At 39.7% G+C, this 17,743-nt stretch overlaps 3 protein-coding genes and 1 pseudogene across 3 annotated transcripts in view; 1 reads left to right on the top strand and 3 right to left on the bottom strand.

The window, feature by feature from the left end:
* Positions 1-1,365: 1,365 nt before the first annotated feature.
* Positions 1,366-2,842, bottom strand: LOC146452463 (uncharacterized; annotated as a pseudogene).
* Positions 2,843-3,715: 873 nt separating this feature from the next.
* The window catches only part of LOC146452451 (uncharacterized), a 76,588-nt gene continuing 62,560 nt past the window's right edge, over positions 3,716-17,743 (bottom strand). Inside the window, exon 9 of the transcript XR_014859735.1 lies at positions 3,716-3,751. The gene's annotated coding sequence lies outside the window, so the exon portion shown is untranslated. The remainder of the gene's footprint in view (positions 3,752-17,743) is intronic.
* Positions 3,804-14,291, bottom strand: LOC146452462 (uncharacterized). The gene is made up of 8 exons (XM_085097850.1): positions 14,051-14,291; positions 11,820-11,965; positions 9,359-9,614; positions 8,403-8,647; positions 7,236-7,341; positions 5,879-6,019; positions 4,947-5,102; positions 3,804-4,246 (listed from the first exon to the last, which is right to left on the bottom strand). The coding sequence occupies exons 1-8, from the start codon at positions 14,126-14,128 to the stop codon at positions 3,926-3,928; spliced, it is 1,449 nt and encodes a 482-aa protein (XP_084953976.1). The 5' UTR covers positions 14,129-14,291; the 3' UTR covers positions 3,804-3,925.
* On the top strand, positions 15,152-17,729 carry LOC146452461 (uncharacterized). Its single transcript, XM_085097853.1, has 3 exons — positions 15,152-15,576; positions 16,344-16,545; positions 17,271-17,729. Exons 1-3 carry the CDS (start codon positions 15,280-15,282, stop codon positions 17,495-17,497), a joined length of 726 nt encoding a protein of 241 aa, XP_084953979.1. The 5' UTR covers positions 15,152-15,279; the 3' UTR covers positions 17,498-17,729.

Below are 17,743 nucleotides of genomic sequence, written 5' to 3'. Positions count from 1 at the left end.
CCTGTTCAAATATAATAGTTTTGACCACTTCCCTTATGTCCAGGGCTTAATGGGTTTTTTTCAAGAATGGCTGAGGGCAGGAGCAATTTCGCTCCTACAGTCGAAATATTTCCCGCAAACAGGCTCATAATAACAGTCATTATACTCGGTGCCTGATGGCTGATGATTGATTAAGATATGCTTGAAAATCACATATTTGCCATCAAACTAATCAACATAATGTGTTCTGATCATTCTTTTACTGACTCGTGTTTATATTTTATTGTTTAATCTTTATTTCTTTATGAGTCTGACACGCATGGGTTTGTGGGTTTGTCAGATACTTTTGGCAATGTATCAATTGTGTGAGCTAGTGCATGTCACATTAATATTAATAAATCACATTTTAAGGTCATAAGACAATAATATTATGATTGCAACCATTTTATATTATTGAATCACAAGCACAGTATAGGCCAAGATAAATGTTTTGCTGTCTGTAGCATCATACTTATTTTTGTCTAAAAATACAACCTTATGCTATTGCCCAGCACACCATGAACATTCAGAAACCACTCAATCACTGCATGCTTGCACCCTTATCAAATCCGTGTGAATTGGTTTTCCTAGAGGTTGCAAACTGGAGAACTGGGAGAGTAGGGATCGAAATAAAGAAAACACAGAACCTAAGAAATACAATGATCCACAGTTTCCCAGCTTCCCTGCTCAGTCCCCAAGACTGTACTTGACCCCGGCCACCTAGCTAATGGTCGAGTTCACTTGTGTTCAGTTACAGAAAAATCCACATAATGGATGGACCCATGGATGGCCGGTTTTGGTTTGGACCGAGATATGTCCAGAAATGCACAAAAATGAGATGTATGAACTGTTTGATAGACATCATTGACAAAGTGTCCCGTACCCTAAATTCTTACTAAAACACGAATAATTCTGTTGAACATGAAGTCATATAAAAACGACAAAAAGGTCTGTCTTATATAAAGTACCCAAAATCAGGGTAAGGTGCATTTCTGGACATACGTGTATGGACCTCCCCACCCCACTGGACACTCTCCTCTCAAAATCACTGTGCATGACTTTTTATGGGGGTGGAAAGATAAAAATGTGGATATTTCTGCAAGAACAGTGCACATTACTAGTTCAGACATCTTGGAGATGTTTGATCAAGAGCAGAGAGTCCAGTTGCAGTTTTTTTCCTATTGCCAGTGTTGCCCGTGGGGTGGGGGTGGGGGTGGGGGGGGGGGGGGTTGGAGAGGAGGCAGGGGGTAAGAACCCCGAGTTATATACTTAGGCTGTGGGAATGGGAAGTCTAAGTAAGGTAGGAAAAAAGAATGAGAAGGGGAGAGATATGAAAGAAATAGAAAGTTTATTCTTCAAGCTTAAAAATACTTTTTAATAAGAAATAAGACTGGACCGTCTGCACTGTGGTAAAGATTCCTTATTTTTCTTAAGTTTTTATAGACATATGTAGGTGACAACATCTGTTAATGTGAATGCTATTAAAGTTGTTATTGTTGACAGAAACTACATAATTATGACAGTTATCACATAGCAATTGGGCTATGTCTTGGATTGCCATATTTCCTTGAATAATAAGCATGATAAGTTGTTCTTTTTCATGAAAGTTGCAGGAGTAATATTATTTTGGTGAGTTTTAATTTCTATGTGGGGAGGGTGGGGGGTCAATATTCACTGACAGAATAAGTCATTCCGAACCATTCAGTTTTTGATCAACTTTTCCCAGCCTGGTGGCCTCTTGAAGTAAATTTCATCCTTAGTTTGGGAAGTCTTCCTTCGTTTGTCAGTTTTTACAGAAGGCTTGATAACAGTAAAAACTCCAAAATGATCACTGGGCAAAATACCGGATTTGGTCAACTTATTACCAACAACTCGCACCTCTTTTACTTCAAAGTCTAACAGTTTGCAGAGCACGCGATCAAGGCGTCCTGAACTTGTCAGCCATTCCTCTGTCTAACTGAAGCGAAAGGTGACGTGTTCTGTGAAATAGTATATCCATTACTATGTGTATTTCCAGGAACAGACAGCCACGCATCAATCCACGGCGACGGTAAAACAAGCTCGCCATCTATTTCGTCTAAAATGTTCAGATCGCCCAACAGACAGGCATTTTCGTGGGGGGTGAGAATTTGCACTGCCTCCATTAATTGTTCTTCTCGGACCAAGGCTCGGGGTACATCGTGTGCCAAATGAGTACCACCAAGCAACAAATCAACGCTCTTCGATGGAATAACATCTTTGATTTCCGCTATGACAAGCGCCCGGCGATACTTGGCGAAACGTTTATACAGGAAGATTTTCCAGTTGTCTACAGCATATTTGTGCCGGCTTAGGATCGCTGCACAACTCTTACTCACTGTCATTAATTTCCTTGCCTCGACTTTCGGTGGAGTTAAGCGATAGTTGGAAAACCAACGTTGTTTTTCCAAAAGTGGAAGGTTGGCTAGCGAGATTTCTTGAAATATCAGAAAATCTGGGTCGAGTTCTTGCACGACCTGTCCAAGAGCTGCCATTCTCTCTTCCATCTTTTCACTAGAATACCAGATGTTGAACGTGAGCATAGTAATTTCACCTGATCCTCGTGTTGAATCACCGAAAGGAACGTTTAGAAATGCACGGAGAACAAGAAAAACTACTATTATTAAAAGTACCGTAGACAGACCGCGAGGAATTCTTCGAAAACATCGTTCACACGACCGTTGACACATCTTTGTTGGTGCGAGCAGAGCAGTCCCGCGTTTGTTGACTTGTCCCCAGTCTTCGTTCTTGAGTGCTCGTCTCTCAAAAGACCGTTTGGCTTGGGACATGCATAAGAGAGCGGGAAGATAGCCTTTGACATGTGCGCTAGCAGTATTGGGTTACGGGCAACCAATTCATTCTGTCCACTGGATAAAGTTATCCGCTCTTTGAACAGCTGGGACCTAGCTCCAGTTGCTCAAGGAGCGGATAACTTTATCCAGCGGAGCGGATAAGTCGCTATCCAGTGGACAAAATGTACTGGTTGGAGTACATTTTATCGGCTGGATCGCTATTTATCTACTGGATAAAACATAGTTAATAAAAGCAATGGTTATGAAACCTGACAAACCTCTTTGTTATATGTTTTTGTTTGCCTTTTTGGCCTTAACCCTGCACAAACAACAATAGAACTTGGAGTAACTGATCAACTGGTGTTGGAGCAACTGACCAATCGGAACGTTTTTGTTAAAATATTCAACTGCAGTGTGAACGTTAAAACAAAGGATCAATGCGCAGGGTCGCGACCCTTCCAACATAAATTCCAGCACTATTGTTTTCATGGCAAGGTTTCATAACCAGTCCTTCAATTAACTATGGATAAAGTTATCCTCTCTTCGAACAACTGGGGCGCTGTTTACCGATGGACAGGAGAATAGTTGGCAAAGGGATGGCACATCAATGGACTTTTACCATGGATCTAAAAAAAGAGCAAGGCTGACTTCACGGTCAGGGAAATATGTTTTTATTCAATGGAGTATTTACGTACTAGCAGATTAACTATCCTTATTTACTCAATATAATAGTTTAATTGACATTTTCATTTATTTGTCTGTTTTAGTAGTGCTAGCTTTGCATAAACAACATAACGACTTAAGGTTATGTTGTTGTCACGTGACTCCCACCACCTTAAGTCACGTGACATAAACTAACTAACGATTCCGTGTCTAAACAGCTAAAGTTTTGTTTTCCTCACTTCTTGTCACATTGCCTTTAACTGCACATTTTAAATTTGTTGCAGCCTGTTTTACTGGGTACAAGTTTTTTCAGGGTAAAATCTAGACTGTGTGATATTTTGAGTGCCGAAAAAGATTCTTGACAGACATTCCGCATCAAAATCTGTGTTTAAGTACATTTAAAAACATTCTTATCGCATCGCACCGCTAAAGTGTTACTGGGCAGTTTGCACTTTAAATTCCACGCACGGGTAACAGAAGGGGCCGACATTCTGTACCGGTACACTATCATCATCATCCGTCACTTGTGTTTCCAAGGTTACCGTGTAGTTTTCTAACAATGAGACCAGTAAAACTTTCATGAAAGTATCAGCCACCCGGTATCCCATACACCTTCGCGGGCCGATACCAAAGCGACACAAGCTTTTACGCATGCTCGGCGTTTCGTTGTCAAATCGTCGAGGATTGAAAGTGTCAGTATCGCCCCAGACTCCTGTGTCGCTATTTACCGCGCTGTTGTCAACAGAAACTTCCACCTAACAGAAAATAAAATAAAAAGTGAAATTAATTCTAAAAATGAAATAGCCTTATTAATTTTTAATTCAGCAAAATATCTGTTTAGACTAGTTGTATAAACTGCTCAATAAAAAAAAGTTAATTTGTCGCATCATAACTGATACTCACTTAAATTTGAAAGCGCTTGAATATAAATCCAAACAGTGATTCAGCAAGACATTTACTAAAAAAATTACTATCGAGGACAAAAATCTTAGATTATTGGTTAAACAATGGGCCCATTTCCATAGTTAAGCACTATCTTTCCCAGTTTAATTACACTACTTGTGCGGTAAAATAGAGAGATTTAATTCACAATCGTGTTTACAGAGAATGGTAAACGTAAGATTTGCGTTTATTTATGTTGTCTTGAAAAAATAATTACATAGATGAGAATAGTGCAAAATAATTCTGGCATTTGATGTTAACGCAAAACTACTCAATGGCCGTTTTTATACTAAAGGACGCATTATCCGTCTGGCGAACTTGGGCAAACATTCGTTGTTCGTCTGGTTATGCGTTTCTAGTATAAAGACGGGCACAAGACGCATTATCCACTGGACGAACTATCTTCCATTGTACGTCTTGAACGACGCACAACGGAAGATAGTTCATCCAGTGAGCGACAAATATAGGATAAACACGGTCACGTGGTCATTCTAAATCTCTGTATTAGCTTACCCCCGAGGGACTGTGAAAATCCCCGATCACCATTGGACAAGGGACATATTCCGGAGTACTGATTACCATTACAGGTCGTTTCCTGGCTGATTCTTTCACCACCTTACCAAGAAAGTCCATTTTGCTGAGAACGTCTAAGCTTAACGGTCCTGAAAGCTAATGGGGCAAACAAATTTGTAAGTCAGTAGAGTTTTATCGAAACGGGAAAACATTAAAACCAAAACAGTTATGACGCATTTAATTTTGGAAGAATAATTCCGTGATAAAGTTCTTATCATTTCTGACAAAACTCGATCAAAAATGTAAGACATTGATGTCAACCGGTTACCAACCGGAGAAACTGGTACTGACGATAATGTTAGAGAGTAAAACTCTTCAGTTTGTTGCCAGGATACACCGTGAGACAAAGAGGCCTCGTCCCAGGGTCCTCTTAGTATTACACGCACCAAATGACTATTGACTATTCAAGCAAGCAACCGTGGACGATAACCCTGCTGGTATACGTTGTACCTGAATGAAGAAGGCTGGTTAATTTGGCCAGCCTAAATATAGTACAGAGCCATTTAAAATCATTCAACGTTGTATCGGTCTCTGCGTTTAGAGCCATTATGCAGGCATATCATAATTCCAAGTATTAGGCTGGTTACTCTGACGAAAATAATTCTATTTCCTGAAATGACTCTTTTTTTTCCTTGATTAAAAACAACTTAAAGTCTGGGATAATTTTTTCATTATCACAAACTGCACCAAATCCGTTTATGATAACATTAGAACAAAACAACAAAATTGCCACGTTTTCCTTGGTTTTGAGTTTGAAGCAAATTCTAGAACTATCACCGTTCATTCTCAGCGCTACGTAAAACATGCAGCAATATCTTAATATAGTAATAATAATAAAATTGTAAAATTGTAACAATATAACTATCACTTACTCCTGAAGTGCAATCCGTGATCTCAACGTTAAGTTCCTTCTGTACTCCTTGATGAAGAGCCACGTGAAACAGAAGCCAGGCAGTGGCTCCACACGTGATATCAACGTTGGCAAGGGATGCCTCCTCGAGAGTTTCCTGGAACTAAACAAAACAGAAGTCTTTAACAACTAAACCCACACACTGTTCGAAAAGAGTAGGGGACGTAGTCCCCGGGGTGGTGGTCTATCTCTATCTCTGATTTCATCTGTCTTTCACATTCAGGCGTGGGTTGGGTGGGTGGGTGAGATCAAAATATGGACTGATAGCGCCTGCCAGTGGCGCCTTTACATGCTGACGTCCGATCTCACTCTCCAAGGAAGAATTGTAAACTGACATGAGACTATGTGATATGCACGGTACAGTATATAAATACACTGTCATTACCATATTCGCTACGAGCGAACACTGTGAGATTTTCTGTTGGCTCTTACATTAGAGTGTTGTGTTGTATTTTGTGTGGTGTTGTATGTTAATTAAAAAGAAAGGAGCTTAATAATCTGAACAAGATTCCCTTTACCCAGGCGTATCTCGGTGGTACGAATAATTCACAACACTGCTGGGAGGCGACACTTGTCTGATATCGAACAACATGTTCCTAACATCCCTAAATTGCTACAGTCTGTCAACAGGCTCTCCTTCCTTATTTTTGGCTGTTCTCGTGGACACAAGGCTACTAAACATGTAGGGAACAAACGCCTACTAAGTTAGAATCAAACCTCGCGTGGTGCTTTGGGTGATCTTTGTTTGAGTCCACCCCACCCCTGCCTTTTGTGTAACTCTTTTTGTAACTCTTTGGCCTTGCTTTAAAGGGAACCTCCACTCCGACAACAATTGACGGTAAATTGTCGGAAATAGTGTCTAAATTCTATATTTTAGTTTAAAAAATAGAAGTGACATTTAAGTGTGCTAAAACATTAAATATGGTTATCTCCTATTTTTGGTTTTAAATTCCAGAAGTTCTTTTGTTTGAAATAATTGAGCAACCGTATTACGTCATGAAATCCAAGATGGCGGCGCCCGGGAAATTTAAAATGAAAAATAGGCGATAATAAAATTCTGTCTTGTCCGACACAGAAATATTATTTCCATGTTTTCCAACGAAATTTGAAATAAGATTGTATTTTCAACAATTTAACGTTAATTTATTTCAAGAGAGGAGGTTTCCTTTGATAATACCCTGAGAAGTAAATGCCTTGAAACAATATTTGACATCGCTTAGGAGAAGCAACATAGTCGATGCGGGCAGCCGAACCCAAAAGTTCGGTTTCATCAGCGATGAGCTATAAATCTTAACATCTAAAATCCAAAGGAAGATTACCTCGTCTTCTGATAGAATGCCTGGATTTTTGGCAAGATTTTGTTGGATCTTGTAAAAAGCACAGGTTGTGTCTCGCATCTTCCCCTCACTGAAACGATTATGAAACCTGAAAGAAATTAAAATGAAAAGAATCACATCATTAGTCACTAATCTGTAAATATGACAAGCAAAGTAACACAACAATTCAAATTCAAAGGCAAATACAGATTCTAGAGGACAAGCACAGGAGCAAAGACAAACGAGTTTTGGCTGTCATCAGGGCTCCTGCTGTCATTAGTAAATAAATTCCATGCAGGGGGGGGGGGGCAATCTTAACTACATCTGGACCCCCCTTTTGTGGACACCTTAGGGACGTGACCAAGTGTCCGTAATACATTAGAAGCATTTCCGAAAGTGCGAAGTAAAAATGACTGCTATAGCATAGTTCAAAATTGTATGTAAAATTTCATGGGCACAGAACTTAAACGAAAAGAGAACTAGGTTATTATTTTACTAATGACGGAACTGTTTTTTTCCGGAACACAGTTTTCAATCCGAATGAACAGCTAGGGGTGATATCGATATCTACCCCTTCATATGTTGCCTCTACTTTAACTGTCGGGGGCAACCTGCACGTTTGAAAGTCTTACATGGTTGGTCGAGAGGACAAAAGAACGAACAACAGAACGATGATCCCAACCCTAAAAAAAAAACAATGTAGCTGCAGGTAGGATCCAGAGAAATAGAGCTTTTGAGAGGGGAAGATCTGTAACTGTAAGTCAACAAGGGGCTTCCATAGTTTCTAGTTCAGATTCAACGAAAAGTTGGAAAATTGTGTCTCTTTACCTAGTCTTTCTATCATCCTTCAAAAACTCATTAATAATTCATAAGCCCACTGACCTATCAAATGGTCGATAATACTTTTATATCGATAAACCTCCTCCTTATTAGTATGCGGTGTTTAATGTTTTTCTTGTATGCTAATTTTCAACGTTCACTAAGGCATAATTGTCATGAACTCTATTGACACACGCTTTTCCAGGAATGTTTTTGAAAAACTCGGAGCATGTGCTTTATCGGGTCTAAATCCTACTCGGCTGGGCCTCGTGGTTTTAAATCCCAATAAAACACTCCTGTCCGTTTTTTAAACGTTACATAAAATCACTCATATAAAACAAGGCGTCTTACCGTTTGTTAAACTGTAGCCATCGTTGTTCAAACTCTGCCATTCTGCAGTTCGTGCTTGTGGGCATGTATTTATAAAGCGGGAACTTGATGAAAGGGTTTGTAAAAGTATCGGCGATAAGACAACCCACTAATGCTCTGAGATCTATCAACTCCTGCAGCTCATCTTCAGTGATGTCTCTCCCGTAGGTGAATTTCATCAACATTCTAAACGTCAAGAGAATCAAGTCGTCCATAGTCAAAATACCCTGAGATGAAAAGAAGGGTGGAAACTGGTGAGGATTTTATAAATGTGCTGTGATTGGGCACAACCAGGGCAATTAGAATTAACCATTTCACCGTTCCACTTGAATATACTCATTCATTTGAATATATTTATTTAGATATTTTCGCCTTATAAGCTTTTAAATTATTATTATTATTATTATTATTATTATTATTATTATTATTATTATTCCACCAGATATTCCAGGGTTAACATAATACAGCAAGACTTTAGTATGTCAGTTGGCCAGCAAATCAATCAATCTGTCAATCAATCAATCAATCAATCAATCAATCAATCAATCAATCAATCAACCAATCAATCGATCAACTAATCCATCGAACAATCAATCTACCGATCTGTCAATCAGTTCATTCATTCATTTATTCGTTCGTTCGTTCGTTCGTTCATTCATTCATTCATTCATTCATTCATTCATTCATTCATTCATTCATTCATTCATTCATTCATTCATTCATTCATTCATTCATTCATTCATTCATTCATTCATTCAGTCATTCATTCATTCATTCGTTCGTTCGTTCGTTCGTTCGTTCGTTCGTTCATTCATTCATTCATTCAGTTGTCCGTTCGTTCGTTCGTTCGTTCGTTCATTTGTTCATTCTTGATGCAGTAAGTAAATTGAAGTCATAACACACGTGTTAACATTGCTCATCACTGGGTGAATGGTAACCTTTCTGTCTTCCACGATCTTCCGTAAGTACTGTTTGCATTCTTCTTCCATCATGTTCACTGTCTGTGCCACACTCTCTGTACTGTAACATCCATCAAAAGTACTGCGTATCCGCTTGTGTGCCTCACCACTGGCTGTTCCAGCTGCATGACCAAAGAGCCTGCTAAACACACACCCCAGTCTGAAGTCTTTCATTCGCTCATATCTGTGCTGTTTTGCCATAAACTTGACTGCAACTTGTGGATCTGTAATGATGCTGCATTGAAAGTAAACAAAAACAAGTAAATCCTGATGGGTACTAGGTACTGTTCATATAGTACTGGCAAAAATATATTTTAGCAGACGACCTTTGGGGAGGGACTCCTATATAAAAGTGACGGTGGTTCAACAAAACTGAGGACTTTATCGTTCCACGTTCTTTTATCTACAATCTGATGTACACTCTTTCAATCTCGCAATCTGATCTACACTTACAATATTGATCCTACTTATCTGCTTTTTCTGGAAGTACAGTAGTCCCCTTTACGTATATCCGAGATTTTCCAAGGGCTTTATTTTGTAGATTACAAGTCCATCACGGTTCTATTTAACCCACACTAGTGCAATTAAATGTCTGTTACACCTTGTATTCATGACACGAGCCGGTTAACGTATTTACCCACGTTACCGGATATTCCCACCCGATTCTTCCCAATTTGCCGTTTATTCCTTGTAACAATCAATCTCTATTTATTTGTATCTATCACCTAATTATGCAAGCATATGTTTCACAACAACCCCTAAAAGATACGACGATTACCCCCGTCACTTTTATATGAGAGTACCCCCCCCCCGCCCCCTGTGGACTAGCTTCCCATCGGATACGGCGTGGTATGAATGCGAAAAAAGTGACTTACGTGTCAGGTCAAGGTACCACTACAGGAATAATGTAAATACGTCAAAGACAGTAAATCCTCGAATAAGCCCCCCCCCCCCCCCCCCGGGGCGCTTATTTCAAATTGCGGGACTAAGATAAGGAAGCACCCATAGGGTTACTTGTTTGTTATCCATATTCATTCGCGGTGTTCACGTTAGGTGGACTGCTAGCAACACTGTAAAAATATGATGTTTCTCAGATGCCACTGAATTTCATCAGCTTCCACTCTTTGAGCCAGTCTTGATTTGTTGACTGAACGAACGGTTTTTGAAAACTAAGTCAAGTCCGTGTTTCTTAAATAATGGATTGACACGTGGGGCCCTTTCCAAACATCTGGGAAGGAGCCACGCGGAAACTGATGAGTTTATTGTAACTTTAAGTAATAATAATAATAATAATAGTAATAATAATAATAATAATGATAATGATTATAATTATAATAATAATAACAATAATAATGTTTAATGCTTATACTGCGTTTTTTACATCTAAATATGATCAAAAGCGCATCACAGAAATAAAATTATACATAATAATCTAATAAATAATAAATGACGACTATACAAGAATTGAAACCCTAACAATATTACAATATATCCATCTTATAAATACTTATAAAGAAAGGAAAAGCTACTAACCAAACTTCTATGACATACTACTGAACTCCTCTCTAAAATAATAAGTCTTTAACGTGGTTTTGAAGGTTTTGAAGTCAGTTTAACTTTAAATGTTTGCCGGCAGGGTATTCCAAGTCTTAGGGGCAGACGCTGAAAAAGCCCTACCTCCTAATGTACAGCAATACCCCCAAATGCATTGAGTGTTATGAATAGTGTTCGTTATGTCTAAAGTAATGGGAGTAACTCATCAAGGCATTGTAATCTACATGTGAATATGTAAATATAGAGCATGCGCAATACAAATTGTTAAATTGCGTTCGACGCAGAAAGAATGACTCCTAATTGCTTTTGGATAATGAATGGATCTTGGGACGCCTGTCAGGCAAGCCCCACAGATTTTGCAGGGACGGATGACATCATCACCAACTTGGCAAAGGACAGAGAGAGCCTGGGATCGAGATAATCGAACGCACTCCCTAATCCCTGATTATTACTATTACTATTATAGGAGGGGGCGATTATTTGATTTTTCCCAAATCATGGCCAACCAGACCGTTTTTTTTTGTAATATTAACAACATTTGCGCTGAACAACGACATACTGTTTAAAAATAAGACAATCAATTAAAAATTCAACAAGCTGTTCACATAGCGTCAATAGCGGCTGCACTTTGTACGCGTACTGAACATTTTATAAAGATGCGACTTGGAAGAAAAGAAACTGGTTTTCTTGTATTCTACGAAATGTTCAACTTTGATTCTGGATTACTGATATGATGATTGTAAAATATAACGAGTGATAAAGTGGACTGGGTAAGAAGGAGGCGTTTATTTAAGAACTGATATAAAGGCATGAAAAGAAAAAAGGTGAAATTGCAACATAAATATCACTAAAAGCAATGGAAAATCATGGAAACCCTTTTACTTACAGCTTTGGAGGTCCAGGTAAAAATCGAAGCAAATACATTCCGAATTTCTTGAGGCTGTCATCTTTCAGTGCTATTAGCGTGGGTGAAAACGTTTTAAATGCAGTTCCTTTCAGCACTTCACCAGAATCATTTTTCCAGTAATAAACCTACAATATATAATATTTCATATATTCACTCTAAAGTTGATGTCCATAAGCGACCACAGAAAAAAGTAAACATATTTCCTCTCTTCTCTTGTTCCCGTGAAGGGAGATGTTCTAAATTCCCTCCAGCAGTCGTCACGCGGAGCGTGACCCAAATATATGTAACGGCTGCGTGACCGAAAAGGCTAGTACGGTCGTCTTATACTCGAACTTAACCGGAAACGAATTTGGTGTCCTTTCAGCAACTTTTTCTTCTTCAAAGAAATTGCTTGATTTTTTTCATTTCTGGTTTACTTGAAGATTGCAACCGATCAAAGTATGAACAATCATATTTAGCGGTACGCTCCCAAAATTTGTCTTAAACCAAAAAGTATAAACGCGACTAAACGCTATATTGAGTTTAAAATCAAAGGAAAACTAATACCAATAACTTTTATTAAGCTGCTGTCAAACATAAAATACTGTAAAGATAAAACAGAGAAACTAAAAAAGGACTTTTTTCTTAACGATCGGCAGATCACGAATCACTGCCGATTGCGTGACGAACCACAGGTGCCCCAAGCTCAGCTGCGAGGGATGATCGTCTTGCGTGAATAAGCGGTCACGGCAAAAAGTTTGTATGGGAATATTTACGATCGGATTTAGGAGGTACAAATACTGGAAAGTTCTTAATAATAATGACAGACCTTGATTCTAAGGTGTATTTCCTCTTGTCTTTTTGTTCTGATTTGAGGCCATTTTAGCGAGTTATCAATTCCTAGGTTTCCCACTCCTAAGAGAAAGACAAGGCGTCACAGTCCGTTTCGGAAGGCCCCTTCCGAGAAGCGAAAAGTCCCAGCTCAAACTGATCGAGCAGCCACAAATCCAACGCAGAATCCCAGCACAAATGTCCTAGTTTCATTTCAGTTAAATAGCAACGCAATCCGGGCCCTGCAGCCGACGCCAAGCGGTAGTTTAGTTTCAATAATCCCAGATCTCAACAGTGTAAAGACCCGTGTACACTAGTCTGAAATGTCAGCCGTCTCCTCCCCCTAACCCACTGGGGACTAGGGGGAGGAGATGGCTGAGGGCTAGGGGGAGGAGACGGCTGAGGGCTAGGGGGAGGAGACGGCTGACATTTCAGACTAGTGTACACCTTCACCACGACACACGACCGTTGAAAACCAGGCTGGTTGAAAACATAATTTTTGTTTTGAGCCCCAAGTCAAATCGACAGGAGACCATTGTCTCGAATTTACGCCCGGAAGTGTTTACAAATCTATGACATTTGGAGAACTCAGAGGAAAACCGTGCGAGCTTTATGAAAATAAATTTATGCCCATTTCAAATAAAAAACTGATGATGCCAACTGACGGTGTGCTTCTCTCGTGAGGCTTTCATAGTATTAGTTTGTAAAGAAGGAAGGGTTACCAATCGAGGCTAATCGAGACAAAAATTGTGTTTTCCTCTGGAATTATTGAAACTAAACTACCGCTTGGCGTCGGCTGCAGGGCCCGGATTGGGTTGCTATTTAACTGAAATGAAACTAAGACATTTGTGCTGGGATTCTGCGTTGGATTTGTGGCTGCTTGATCAGTTTGTACTGGGATTTTTCGCTTCTCGGAAGGTGCCTTCCGAAACGGACTGTGACGCCTTGTCTTTCTCTTAGGAGTGGGAAACCTAGGAATTGATAACTCGCTAAAATGGCCTCAAATCAGAACAAAATGGCAAAAAGACAAGAGGAAATACACCTTAGAATCAAGGTCTGTCATTATTATTAAGAACTTTTCAGTATTTGTACCTCCTAAAATAAATCCGATCGTTAATATTCCCATACAAACTCTTCATATATTTACGCCGTGACCGCTATTACACAAGATGATCATCGCTTACAGCTTGAGCTTGGGCCGCCTGTGGACGAACCGAAGATGTTGCAATAAAATTGCGCAATCTTAACTTCTCAGTAAGAAAATATGTCGCGTACTTTTGGTTTTAATATCGCGATTTTCACATTTTCTCGACTGGTAAAAACGACTCCAGTTTATATTTAAAAAATGTTCCGCATTTAAAACTTTTAGAACTTTGAAAGAAAGAAAGGAAGATACTAACCTCGGTGAATCTTTTGTAAGTCCACAGTATTGAAATCAATAAGATCGCAATGGAAGCGATAACAAGACCAGCGATCATCGTGGAAGTTGATTAGAAGGCAACAGTATGAAGCGTCCTCCTCAAATCACTGGAAGAAACTGAAATTACGAAATGTCACAAACTCAAACTTTAAACAAGTTGTTCCGGGAATTCCCAGAAATCATATGATAAAAGGGGCTAAATCAACGGCCGGATATAAACTGAAAACTCCGTAGGCTCACTGCACGTGGTAGGGAATTTTCCCTCATTTCAAAATTACTTTCGTAAATGACGCACAAGGAGTCGCGTCACTATGCTGACGTCATTTTAGTAATCCTTGATTCTCCGAAATCGCAAATTTCAGTCACGCGGTAATTAAGTTATTAAAAAATACGCAATGACAGCGAAAATATTTTTGTTTTTTAAGCCTGCAAGAGTGAATTTAACAAGATCAAGTTATGTTTAATTTGATGGTGCGTTTAATGTTAAAAGATACTGTGTTCAATGCATGTTATTATTATTTTATTATTAATTTTGTTAGTTTAGAAAGCCTGACGAATTAAGCTAGTTTAACATGATCGATATATTTATACGATTATTTAGTCGTTTGCTAATTCGCTTTCAAAAGCTGACTACCGAAAACATACAGTGCCAAATAAAGAAAAATGTCGTCTAATTTTCGGAGTGTAAAATGGATTAAACTATTCAATTATGACGATATTTTCTCTCAAATAGCTATAAATGCCTTGACATATCTGTTCTAAAACTGCTTTGCTTGCGATCTGAATCCGTGAAAAAGGAATTTAGTTATCAGTCAATTGTAATTTTGTAATTTTCTCGGAATCAAAGTAGCATGTGACCCAACCCTAATTTGGTCCTTATTTTACAATCGCGGTCAATTACTTTACTTCCAGGGAATTCCATCAGTCAATTGTAATTTTAACTACCTATGTTTCTCGGAATCAAAGTAGCATGTGACCCAAGCTTTATTTCACAGAGGCTATTTTAATGGCGGTCAATTACTTCATTAGTTCCGGGGAATTCCATCGTCTCAGCGGCCGTTCCAGCGTACCAGGATCTGTCACATGATTTCTTATGCAGCGGGTCACATAAAAAGCCGTCCTGGAGTCCGGGCCTGGAGTATTGCTTGAGAGCTGTGTAGCTGAGCTGACTGCGACCTCGTAAGAAATTATAACCTTTTTACAATCAAAATGGTTCTCAATCTTGCACAAGTTGAAGACAGCCTCGTTTTCCGAACAGGCCAAGATGTGATGGAAAGCAACGGTGTGGTGTTGTTTGGAATGAGCCCTGGTAATCCGTACTTTAAATCTGGCGTCATTGAGGACTATGTAGATTACTTGGGAAAGGAAAAGAGGCGCATCATTGTGGTTGTACCGCAGCAGCCTGCTGAACACACGTACAGAGCTCTTGGGAGCAAAGATGCTGTAAAGCGAGCTAAGAAAAACTCCAGCCAGCTTAAGTCACATTGCAGAAGAGCTATTGAAAAGGTAAGTGAAAAAAATATTAATGAATGTATATATCGTCTTCAGTCTCTGTAAAATGTTTTATTTTTGAAATCACAGAGATGCCGATACCTACTATCTTAGCTTTCCGCGTGTTGGTTTCTTTTGTAATCGGCGTCACATGTTTTATTTTTACAAATGTGTGTGCGCTTAGTATCTTTCCACATAGCCTGCGTAGCAGTCGTTTCGGTTTCCTTTGAGCCAAGCGAGAGACGCGTGAGGACATTGGGCAAAAAGGAAACGACACGTGTCTTTCCCGATCGTTGGTTTTATTAGTGTTATTTTTTTTTTATTTTGGTCGTGTACTTAGCGAAACGCAATTAAACCCAATCGCAGATTGTTTATCGATGCGGATCTCTAATTGTTTTCTGATCTACAATTTCTGACATTCAGCTAAAGTTCATGAGTCAAGGTTTGAGGTTGAAATGAATGTAATTTGTTCCGCGTGCTTGCATAATCATATCATGGCCAGGTGTGTTTTCTCCGAAGTGAAGCGTTATCAGATTACTTCCATGAACTGACCTGGGTCATAAGTCGAACTTCACATCAGACGAGCTAGGGTCGACCCAGATGGGTTAAGCTCGGCCGTTGGGTCAAACGTCGAACATAAAATTTTCATCGAACCAAACTCACAGCAGCATAATAAACATGAAAAGATCGGCCTTTGTCCCACAGTCGATCTTCCCACCGTGTTGGTCTATCTAAATTGAATCGGACGAACTTGTCGTAATCTGGCACTTATCTGTTTGCAGGTGTCTAAGGGTGATCAAATGGCCGGGGAGTTTTATATGTTGGACTGGACACGAGAGGTAGACACACATGAAGCCTACATTGCAGCTTTAGACTTCGTCATCAAGTTCTACAACAGCAATTCTAATTTTCGCCAAGATGTGGTACGATCCACCGCCAAAGTGCTCGGCAAAAATGTCGCATGCTCTGGGGAAAGTGACTCAGGTCAGATAAGTTTAGAATATTTGCTTATACTTTTTTGTGGTGAGAAAAGCGACAACAGTTTTGATTTTTGAAAAAATGTTTCGACAGCTCTTCTGTCATCTTTAGCTTCAGTTAACGTGTTTTCAAACTCATAGACTGTTGACAGTCCCCCTATTTTTCCGTGGGATTCTCGAGACCAGTACGCTTCGATGGAGCTGCCGCCATCTTGGTTTGTAAAAGCGAGCGCGATCTGGGGAGAGTGTCTAAACTACCGAGGGGTTGGGAGGCGATGAGAAGTTGTTACAGTCCCCCTATTTTTTCGCTTCCTCTCCCTCACTATACTAACACCCACTCCCGCTCCCCTCGGTAGTTTAGACACTCACCCCAGATCGCGCTCGCTTTTACAAACCAAGATGGCGGCGGTTCGATCGAAGCGTCTCGAGAATCCCACGGAAAAATAGGGGGCCTGTGAACAGTCTATCAAACTCAAAACTGTTGTCGTTTTCTTCTCAATTTTTAACCTGCCGTACTTTTTGCTATTGCCTAAAGGAACGGAATGCATAATTTAGATTTAATGAATCCTTGACAATCCCACCGGTCCCTCCAGCATTACAGTCCACCTTCCTTTGTGTCGACTGCATTGAACCCAGCTACGGTCTTTTCAACAACGAGAGGTTTATTAGACGATACTCACTGCTAAGCTCAGTCTTAACATATGAATTTTTTAATTTTATTTTATACAACAGAATCCTCAGGCTCTGAGCTCGAAGACGACGAAAGCGTCCAAGAAGGAGTATACTACTTGTTGAAAGAACTGGCCTTCATAATCGCCGGCAAAGACATGTTCAGGACAAACAAAATAGCGGTCATCTATCACCGGAGCTGGCCTGTGTACGAGAAATTTGTCAACGGAGACTATGACGGGGAAGCCAAGGAAGGACTGGGGCTAGCCATTATCAACTACGCTCTTTAAACTGGTCTCATAGTCATTGAAAAAGCTGGACTCTTGAAGTTTCTCTAGTTTGTGTTCTTATCATAACTAAAGAATTAAGCGAGAGGGGGGAGAAACATCGGCGAGGGGTACGGAGAAGACCTGACAACGCCAAAATATTTATTTCTCTCTGCGTTTGTCGTAATCGTCCCAGTTCCCTTGCCTCTTTGGCGCGATTCTTCGTTGACTCGCCATATATTAAAGTTAATGATGTTAGAGAAAAAAATT

This window comes from Pavona decussata, unplaced genomic scaffold (genome assembly GCF_977016875.1).
Source record: "Pavona decussata unplaced genomic scaffold, jaPavDecu1.1 SCAFFOLD_368, whole genome shotgun sequence".
NCBI lineage: Eukaryota > Metazoa > Cnidaria > Anthozoa > Scleractinia > Agariciidae > Pavona > Pavona decussata.
The sequence above is the reverse complement of the archived record's forward strand: the minus strand, read 5'-3'. Positions and strand labels throughout refer to the sequence as shown.